This window comes from Oenanthe melanoleuca, chromosome 10, assembly GCF_029582105.1.
Source record: "Oenanthe melanoleuca isolate GR-GAL-2019-014 chromosome 10, OMel1.0, whole genome shotgun sequence".
Taxonomy (NCBI): domain Eukaryota; kingdom Metazoa; phylum Chordata; class Aves; order Passeriformes; family Muscicapidae; genus Oenanthe; species Oenanthe melanoleuca.
This window is the reverse complement of record NC_079344.1, coordinates 2,761,247-2,771,640: the sequence shown is the minus strand read 5'-3', so window position 1 is coordinate 2,771,640 and position 10,394 is coordinate 2,761,247. Positions and strand designations below refer to the sequence as shown.

The following is a 10,394-nucleotide window of genomic DNA, read 5'->3' as shown; positions in this document are numbered from 1 at the left end:
GCCGAGAGACAAAACCCAAAGTGGGAGGTGACAGAAGTTGGGGATGGGGGACCTGGGTGTGTGGTGTGTGTGGGAGGGAAGTGCCCCTTACACCCACATATTTGGAGGCTCTCAATACAAACCAGAAGCCTTTTGTCCGGTGTTAGAGGATGCTGGGAGGAATCTCTCCTAATTTCAGAGTATTGTCTTTCCTACCCTCTAACAGATATCCATCGTCTTATCATCTCTTACTTGACCTTTCCCCCCCCCCCCCCCCAAAAAAAAAAAAAAAAAAATGTTGGAGGCTGCCTTCCTGCCCTGCCCTGTTGGATGAAGCATCTTGGAGTCGATTAACTGTGCAAGACAACTCCCGGGCTGTGAACAGCACAAACACTGCCGGGCCCTTCTCTGCAAGGGGCAGAGACCTGCATGTGGCAGCTCTGCCCCTCCGAAGGGCTCCTTAGCTCGGCAGTGCGGGACCGCCCGGATGCTCGGATTCCTAGAAACACAATTATTTACTTATTATCCTCTAAACGACATCCTGCCCCGAGAGAGAGGGATTAGATGGGACCGAGGGCAGCCGGGTTGGGACGAAGGGAGCGCGGTTTAACACACACGAGGCAGGCGCTGGTCGCGATGTGAAACGCGTTTTGGGGCTCCTGCCAGGTTTGGGGGAGCCCTGCTTGGTGGGGACCATCCCTAAAGAAGACTCCAAGGCTCTCGCAGAGCCGCGCTGCACAGAGCCGCCGCCGCTCTCCCTCCCCCAACCCGGCTATTTTTGCTGAATTAAGAAGGTGACATTATTCTTCTTTTCAAGTACTTCTGTTAATATTGAAAAACGTGTGCTTGCATTTCAAGCGCGCGCGCTCAGCCTTAGCAGCCATTTCAATATTAATGAAATTGTTTAATCTCCCAAATTCGTCGTGTTTAAGTTACGTTTTGGTGAGTTATTGACCGACTCCGAAAATATTGTTAATGGAGTTGATGTGTATTCACCACAAAGACTCTTCCTCCCCGGGCTCGAAGCTCCCGAGACAATCCTCAGTTCTGGCTCTAGGGTGACAGGATGCGCGGCAGCCTCGGGAATACACATCGTGCGAACTTCCCTCCTGTGCCAGGGCAAGCCTGGGACCTTCTGGGCCTGATCCCCCCCCCGGGACACGCGGCTGCGGTCCCAGGATCGGGCCTTGCTTCCCGGGGAGGAGGGAGTTCTGCACATCAGAGAGAGCCGCGGCTCGGGGTGGCGCGTCCCGCCTGCTGCGCACACCAGCGCGCTCCGGGCCGGCGAGCAGCCTGGCACACACCACGCAAACCCCGCGGAAGGCGTCGAGATGACGATGTTTAGCAGAGTGACCCATCGGCCCGGAGCAGCTCTGCGGGACCCCCCAGCCCTGGGGGGCGCACAGGCGGATCCCCCGGTGCTGCGAGCAGAGCAGGCAGCTCGGTACCGAGCTCACCGGGGCTACAGAACCCCCGGGAGCCCGTTCGCTCCGGTGCATGGAGAGCAACTCCCGCCCCTCTACACCAACAGGTCCGCGGAGCCACAGCAGCGGTCCTGCAAGGGTTGGGGCAGGGTGGGAGGGGGGGACTGACTACCGAGGAGCCCCGACCTTACCGCTCCTCGAAAGAACCTCGGGGAGAGCGGATTTGGCAAAGAGAAAGTCTCTCGTTACAGTGGGAAAGGCTCGCCTTAAGTTAGCCAACAATACAAATCAGATAACAATGCAGAACAAACAGAATACCACAGCCAAGCAATTTCCATGTCAAACATCCCACTGCTCAGTACCTCTATTTGTAAGTGTGAATTGCAGACTAAGCTTCCTGCAAAGTCCATAGAGAGGTTAGTACATACCTTCCCCCCACCCCCAGCCACCGAGTACCATCGCACTGCAATTCCGCTGGCGGAGCCTTTTCACCCCTCGCCTTGTCTTCAAATGGAAATGATTCCCATTGGCTCAAGGTGTCCATGTAAATAGGTGTAAATGAAACCAGATTATGCCTTTCTCTCCAGCCCCCTCCTCCCTGCTCCCCTCCCCCTGCTCCCAAGGCGATTGTCATATGATAGCAAAGAAGTGGCACATTAATGAAGCGCCTCTACAGGGGTCTTTTCTGCTCATGTCACCACATAAAACTATCAGATGGCTAGAGGAAGGACATGGAGGCAACTAGTTAGCTCATCGCCTCTGCAGAGAAGCAAACAAGCCTCTGCTACAGTGCAGCTGCCGGTGGTGTAAAAGAAGCTGATTCAGCCCGCGGAGGAGAAGGGAGGGGTGTACGAGAGGATTCCCAAAACCAAGCCAGCTCGCTGCCTCCTCAGGACTAAACCGGAGCAGCGTGGCCGCGGAAGGAGCGAGAGACACCCCGGAGGAGAGGGGTGGGAAAGAGCCCGGACTCCCAGCTGCGTCCCGAATGCGGACTGTCAACTTCCAGCAACTTTAAGGTGAGCTTATGCAGGGGCTGGCATGGAGATGGGTGGGAGTCGAGGGGAGGAGATGGGGTCCCCTTCTCCTCGCCGAGACCAGAGGACAGAGTTATCGCTAGAGTAACTTTACGGACACGGGCTCCTGTGGGAAGGCCAGGCTGAGGGAGGCCGGAGCTGAGAGAAGCCCATCGCTTTTCTCCTGCGGCGGCACAGGGCTCCGGGCTGTTTTCTCCTGTCCTCATCCGCGCCCTCCCACCCCCCCCAACCCCCCCCCCTCTCCACCGTCCCCCCTTCCGAGGGCTGAGATCCACCATTCCCCTTCCCTGTGCCCTTCTTTCTCCAGCCCGGCCCTAGAGCCAGCGGCTGACCCGCCCGGGTGTCCGTGCGAATCCTCTCGGACTCACCCCTCTACCCCCTCCTCCCGCCCCCTCCCCTTGTCGCTGCCCTTCTGCAGATCTCTCTGCGGGTCGCCTAGCGAAGATGCCTCGCCCGGGCAGAAACACTTACAGTGATCAGAAGCCTCCCTACTCCTACATCTCGCTGACCGCCATGGCGATCCAGAGCTCCCCGGAGAAGATGCTGCCCCTGAGCGAGATCTACAAGTTCATCATGGACCGCTTCCCCTACTACCGGGAGAACACACAGCGCTGGCAGAACTCCCTCCGCCACAACCTCTCCTTCAACGACTGCTTCATCAAGATCCCCCGGCGCCCCGACCAGCCGGGCAAGGGCAGCTTCTGGGCGCTGCACCCCAGCTGCGGGGACATGTTCGAGAACGGCAGCTTCCTGCGCCGCCGCAAGCGCTTCAAGGTGGTCAAGTCGGACCATCTGGCCCCCAGCAAGCCGGCGGACGCGGCGCAGTACCTGCAGCAGCAGGCGAAGCTGCGGCTCAGCGCCCTCGCGGCCACCGGCACCCACCTGCCCCAGATGTCCACGTACAACCTCGGCGTGTCCCAGCCCTCCAGCTTCAAGCACCCCTTCGCCATCGAGAACATCATCGCCAGAGAGTACAAGATGCCCGGGGGCCTCGCCTTTTCCACGATGCAGCCCATGCCGGCCGCCTACCCCCTCCCCAATCAGTTGACTACGGTGGGCAGCTCCATTGGCACGGGCTGGCCCCACATGTACAGCTCGGGCATGATCGACACCGCCACCCCCATCTCCATGGCCAGCAGCGAGTACGGCGCCTACGGCGTGCCCATCAAGCCGCTCTGCCATGGGGGGCAGACTTTGCCGGCCATCCCCGTCCCCATCAAGCCTACCCCGGCCGCGGTGCCGGCCCTGCCCGCCCTGCCCGCGCCCATCCCCACCATTCTCTCGAACTCGCCGCCCTCGCTCAGCCCCACGTCCTCGCAGACGGCCACCAGCCAAAGCAGCCCGGCCACCCCCAGCGAGACTCTGACCAGCCCGGCGCCCGCCCTGCACTCCGTGGCTGTGCACTGACCCGGGTCGCTTGCACGGACGCTGTCTTCCCCTTTCTCCCAAAGTTTCCTCGGGGGTCTTCTCCCTCCCCTTCTCTCCCTCCTTCCCCTTCTTTCCCCTCTCCTCTCTACTCTTTTCCTCGAAAGCAGAGACTTTCCCGCGGGAAACTGAGGTTTGCCGTTCGCGTGAGCTCCCTTGCCGCTTCGCCCCTCCAGCCGAGCCCTCCCTCGCCACTCGGCTTCTCCCCTGGTTCTGAACTTTGTTTTCCGTTCTTTTGAGGCGAAGGGAACCGGCCCGGCCCGCCCCCTCCCGCCCGGTAGGAGCTGCCACTTGCATCGCTAGTTTTCCAAAAGTACTTCAGGCATCTTCGATTTGTCGGCGACCAGGCAAGCCTGGCTCGGCGATGCCTCTTTCCCTCCTTTTGTCTGGGGGAAAAGCAGGGGTTTATACAGGACCAATAAACAAGAATGGCTGCTGTGTCACCGCATGGGAGCAGCGACGTTTCCAGCCTCCAAGCAGCCAAGGCTTGGATCTTGGAAACGCCGGGAAGCGCTCGGTGCGTCTTTGTGCGGTGCGCGTCCCGCTGCGCCGCCGAGGGCAGGGCTCGGGCGGGGGAGCTGGGGCTCCTGGAGCAGGAGCAGGAGCAGGAGCGGGTCCAGGTGAGGGAGCCGCAGGTGAGGCCGCAGGTGAGGGAGCGGCCCCGGCCCCAGGTGAGGGAGCGGCCCCGAGCGGGACCCGCGCCCCGGAGCCGCGCCCGGCCGCTCCCGCCACACCTCTAATGTTTACAAAGCGCCTGTTTTAATGTAAATACTGAACTTGCATCTGTACTGTAAATCAGATGAGGTCCCTTTTGCAGCACCTGTTGTAACGTGGATGTTTACTGTGGTTTTCAGGTGAAAGAGGAGTTGACTTGCCCGTTAACTTCTGGTTAACTCGAAGGTTTGGGAGAGCTGAGGTTTTCTTTGTTGGTGTTTTTTTTTTTTTTGGTTGTTGTTATTATTTTAAAAATTCTGTAGCTATTTACTTCATAGCTTAAAACAAACAACAACCATAATTATAATTAAAATAAACCTGTTACCCAAGCACACGACCCGACATAGCTTAAATAAAAGCTGTTGAAGTAATTGATAACATGTGGGAAAGTAATACAATAGCAGGTACAAACTGTGGAGGTCATCCTGATTTCTGCTGGAGCTTTGCAGACAAGAGAGAGGGGGCTAGGGAAACTGTAAATGTTTGTGCATATGAATGATTATAAAATGTGTAAAATGCACTTTTTGTTTGATATACTCCTTTCTAGTTTTAGGTAGTTTGCTGGAAACTGAACTGTTGTTCTGTTGTGAACCGCTTAAGTTAAGAGAAAAAAAAAAAAAGAACACCCCCTCTAAACAGCATTAGTATCTATTGAAACTGTAAGGACATTTATTTTAAACTTTTTTTTTTCCTGTACAGAATAAGCATGGCATTTTAAATATTGGTGTTCTTGTTCCCAGCATGTGTGTTTTAAGACAAAGGTTAAAAAGTGTCTACATTAAATTATGAACCTAGTCGTCCAAATAATATTTTCTCATTAAAATATGTAAATGCAGATTTAGTTTCTTATTTGTCTTTTTAAAGAGTTTACACGAGAAAAGTAAAAACACTAGTTCATGATGAAGGAATGGTGTTATTCCAATATTTAGACAATCTAAACAGCCTTTTCACACAAGGTTAGTATGAATATTGTTATTAATATAGCACAACTTCTTAGATAAAATTGTCGTTATTGCTGGTTTAGCAAAGGGACAACACGTTCTGTGGGGTTTATATTTACATATCTGTACATCTGTGCAAGCACACACATCTGCATTTCTGCCCTATACACTTACACCGAGTATAAACACCTATTACATCCATGCCTATGTGTATGTATACTCATCACCTACTTATTCCCAGTCACATTTTCTCTAAAGAGTATAAAAATTTGTAAGCTTCTGCAATACAGAGCAAACATTAAAAAAAAATCTTTAAAGAATTACTTTTTAAAGACGGAGAACATTGAAATTTTTTTTTTCAGTGATGTTATATCTTAAAAGTGGCATTGCAAAATCTTTTTTTTTTTTTGAGAAAAAGTGAGCAATTGTAGCCTTTTACCTGGTGTTTAAATCTCCTCAAGCACGAGTTAGTCCAACCACATCCTATCGATCAACACCTTCCCCAACCGGCAGTTTGCAAAGTGTAACGCAACTATACCTGTTTTTCTGTAATTCAGTATACAGTCCCTTCCAAAAAGGGCAAAGTAGTCACAATGAGAACTGGATTCTGGGCACTTTCTAGTAGGATTCCCCAAATATGCTAGGGATTTTACAAGGATTCTGCAGCTGCTGAAAATTAAGAGAAGCCATCTAGTGAAATGAGTAAATAAATGCCTTGGAGATGAGGCATTCTGCGAGCATAGTTACAAGACAACCACACACTGAAGTGCTAACTAGCAAGAAAACGACATTGTATTCTAATGAAGCGGCAGGATTCACAAATTCTACGGCAATGATGTTACAGAGGTTTTGTCTCCGACTGATCTATCTGAATTTCTGGACCATAAACACAGTGACATCCCCATTTTCCTACTACACACCACAAGGTCCTTGCAAAAGTTTTAAGATTAATGTAGAGGGCAATTAATCCAGTTGTGACCATTTTTTTTTTTTTTTTAAAGAACGGATCCCACACACAGAAAAAAGGTGGAAAATACATGAATCATTGGGCTAATTAAAATGCATGAAGCTGCTAAAGCTTGTCAGATGGGGGACAACTGAACTCATTCATCAAGTCCAACCCACGATTATATCAACACGATCAGTTAAAGAAAGCATTCAAAACTTATCACCAGATCAATGGACACATAACTCGACAAACTTTTCCTAAACAAGCGATGACCTACATTTTTAGACAACGAGGAAGCTTTTTCTCCTTCCCTTTTTTCTTTTAAGATCTAGCAGTCAGAACAAATCCTCAAAGATTAAATCCTAGCCCAACTAACAAGATGAAGCTGCACTTTCAGAGTGGTTTTTTTTTTTTTCTTCTTTAACTATATAGTAACGGCGGAGATAAAGATCTGAAAAGATTATACCCCAAAGCAAAATACTTTCAAGAGGTGCAATAGGTTTCTCGCTGCATAATGCGAGTGTGTGAGTCGCCTCTGTACATTTAAAGTGCCATTTTCCTCTATCTCTGCGATTTCCGAGCCTGCCCGAGCCCTGCAGCCCCCGGAGCCGCCGCGCTCCTCCGCGCATCTCCACCCGCCTCCCCAAATGTTGTGATGCCGATTTCAAACAAATCCACAGCTCAGCGCCTCGCTTGAATTTACTGCTCTGACTTGTTAAGTCTCCCTAATGGCTCAAGTCCAATGTCAATAAACACAGATCTAAAATAGGGCAGCAAGAGACAACAGCGCGGAGGGAAGGGGCCGGGTGGGGGGACCAGCGCGGCCGAGCTCTGCGTCCTGCTCGGGTATTTCGTGGGGGGTCGGCGGGGATTCTTTCTTTTTAAAATTTTATTTGCCAGCGAGGCACTATAAGCTAGGCGTACTCAATGCAGAGACAGCGCTCATTCCGGGCAGAAGCTCTTTTCTGCCGGAGGATGGGCTGGAGCCCGGCCGTGCAAGGTAAGCCCGAGAACCCAGCCAGGGTTTGCCTCGTGTTAGCGCATGGTATGTGAATCCTTTGGCTTTTATTTTTTTATTTGTTTTTGTTTGTTTGTTTTCTTTAGGTGGATTTTTGTTTTTGTTTGGGTTTTTTGGTGTTGTTTTGTTTTGTTTTGTTTTTTTTCTCTCCCCTCGACATTTGACAAGACAGCACCCCACAGGACTGAATCCTCTATTGAGGACAGCCAGCTCTTTCTCACTCAGAATATTTATTTTCTCTCGAACCGCGCCTTGCAGGGAAGGGCTGTTTGTGCCAGGTAGGGAGAAAAGAACTCCCCGGCGACCCCTGAGAGGGAGTTTTACGAGCCAGACTTTTTTCAAAAGTAGCCCTTGGGAAAGGGAGAAAAAACTTATCAGCTTCACCAACTTCCGTGCCGAATTATCTCGGAACCTTAATATAAATGTCACTTTGTGGGTTGTTTGGTTTTTTTTGCTTGTTGTTTTTTTTTTGTGTGTTTTTTTTTTGTTTTGTTTTATTTTGTTTTGGTTTTGTTAACAAAAAGAAACCGAGGCTGTGAAGCCTTGGAGGGTCTGTATTTGTTTCTTTTAAACTAACAACAAATTATCTAATTAATATGTTTCAATTACAGCATGAAAAAGAGAGGCTTTGGACCGCCTGCAGTGGGTTTACAATAGCCCCAGAGCCCACTATAAGAATTTACAATAACTTCACATCTGTTTCTTTATTTCCCACTTTTCGAGTCTAAAACTCCTCTTGAAATCACTTCAAACCGTAGCCCAAGTTATGAAATATGGTCTCTCTGCCAGGAAAAAAAAAAAAGGTAGGAAGAAAAAAAGGACAAAACTTTGCAGATCGAGGCTTCATTTGCAAGCTAGAAAGTGAAAGCCCCATTGAAGAGCATTAAACAAATATATTAGAATTCTGTCACTTTATGCAATTGAGTAGATCAAATAAAGGGTCCCAGGCCACTTCATTCACTCTCATTCACTTGAATAGAAAATGCAAAGAATAGCAAACCTAGACTGGGCCACCGATGTAGATTTAGCCCTTTTTTTCTGAGAGACAAAAAGGCTGAATTTTCACAAACACATTGCTGACTCGGGGACTAGGAAACCAGCACTGAAACCCCTTTGGAATTTAAATTCATTTTATCTTCTCTCTTTCTGGGTCCCTTTACACTACAGGGTGAGTTGCACTGGCACCCTTGCTTGGAAAAAAACAAACAAAAAAAACCAAAAAAACCCAATACAACAACAACGGGGAAAAAAAAAAAAAAAAAAAAAAAAAAGGTTTCCAGATTTTTCCAACAGAGTCACAGTACAGTTTGGAAGGTGACGTTTATATTTGCAAAAAGAAGAGAGGGAAGAGACGCCTGTTGCCCTAAAGATCGCAGCCCCTTCTCGAAACCCCCGCGTGAGTGTTCCTGCCCGGCTGCTCCCCGGGAATGCGGGCTCAGGGCACTGCAAACACCGGGAATGGCACTGCAAACACCGGGAATGGCACTGCACACACCGGGAATGGCACTGAAAACACCGGGAATGGCACTGCACACACCGGGAATGGCACACTCAGGGCACTGAAAACACCGGGAATGGCACTGCACACACCGGGAATGGCACTGCACACACCGGGAATGGCACACTCAGGGCACTGCACACACCGGGAATGGCACACTCAGGACACTGCACACACCGGGAATGGCACTGCACACACCGGGAATGGCACTGCACACACCGGGAATGGCACTGCACACATCGGGAATGGCACTGCACACACCGGGAATGGCACTGCACACACCGGGAATGGCACTGAAAACACCGGGAATGGCACTGAAAACACCGGGAATGGCACTGCACACACCGGGAATGGCACTGAAAACACCGGGAATGGCACTGAAAACACTGGGAATGGCACTGAAAACACCGGGAATGGCACTGCAAACACCGGGAATGGCACTGCACACACCGGGAATGGCACTGCACACACCGGGAATGGCACTGAAAACACTGGGAATGGCACTGAAAACACCGGGAATGGCACTGCACACATCGGGAATGGCACTGCACACATCGGGAATGGCACACTCAGGACACTGCAAACACCGGGAATGGCACTGAAAACACCGGGAATGGCACACTCAGGGCACTGCACACACCGGGAATGGCACTGCACACATCGGGAATGGCACTGCACACACCGGGAATGGCACTGCAAACACCGGGAATGGCACTGCACACACCGGGAATGGCACACTCAGGAAACTGCACACACCAGGAATTGCACACTTAGGGCAATGCAAACACCGGGAATGGCACACTCAGGGACCTGCACACACCGGGAATGGCACTGCACACACCGGGAATGGCACTGCACACACCGGGAATGGCACACTCAGGGCACTGCACACACCGGGGCTGCCACACTCACGACACACCGGGAGTGTCACACGCAGGTCACACCAGGAGTGTCACACCCTGGACACACCGGGAATGCCACACTCAGGGCACAAAGGGAATGGCACACCCTGGACACACTGGGAATGCCACACTCAGGTCACACCGGGGCTGTCATACTCAGGACACGCTGGGAATGCCACACCCTGGACACACCGGGAATGCCACTCTCAGGACACACCGGGAGTGCAGCGCTGCTCGGGGCCGGGGCAGTGCGGGCAGATCCTCCCCTTTATCCATCACAGGCCATCCAGCACAGCCACATCCATCTGTGCCACCGGGAGCAGGACGCAGAGCCACGGCCACTCTTTGCACAGGGGCTGGGCCAGAAGGTGCCAATGCTGTGCCGGGAGCAGGCGACCCTGCCCTTCCCTCTGCAGGTTTGAACGGGCAGGTTCTTGTCTGCCATCCATCCTCTGCCCGAGTTCATTCGGCGCTGAGGGAGGCAGAGCAGGCAGAGCACGCTGCCCTGCA

The 10,394-nt window shown here is 51.7% G+C and overlaps 1 protein-coding gene across 1 annotated transcript; it reads left to right on the top strand.

Annotated features, from left to right (window-relative positions):
* Positions 1-2,881: 2,881 nt before the first annotated feature.
* On the top strand, positions 2,882-3,844 carry FOXB1 (forkhead box B1). Its single transcript, XM_056499605.1, has one exon. The coding sequence runs from the start codon at positions 2,882-2,884 to the stop codon at positions 3,842-3,844; it is 963 nt and encodes a 320-aa protein (XP_056355580.1).
* Positions 3,845-10,394: the final 6,550 nt, after the last annotated feature.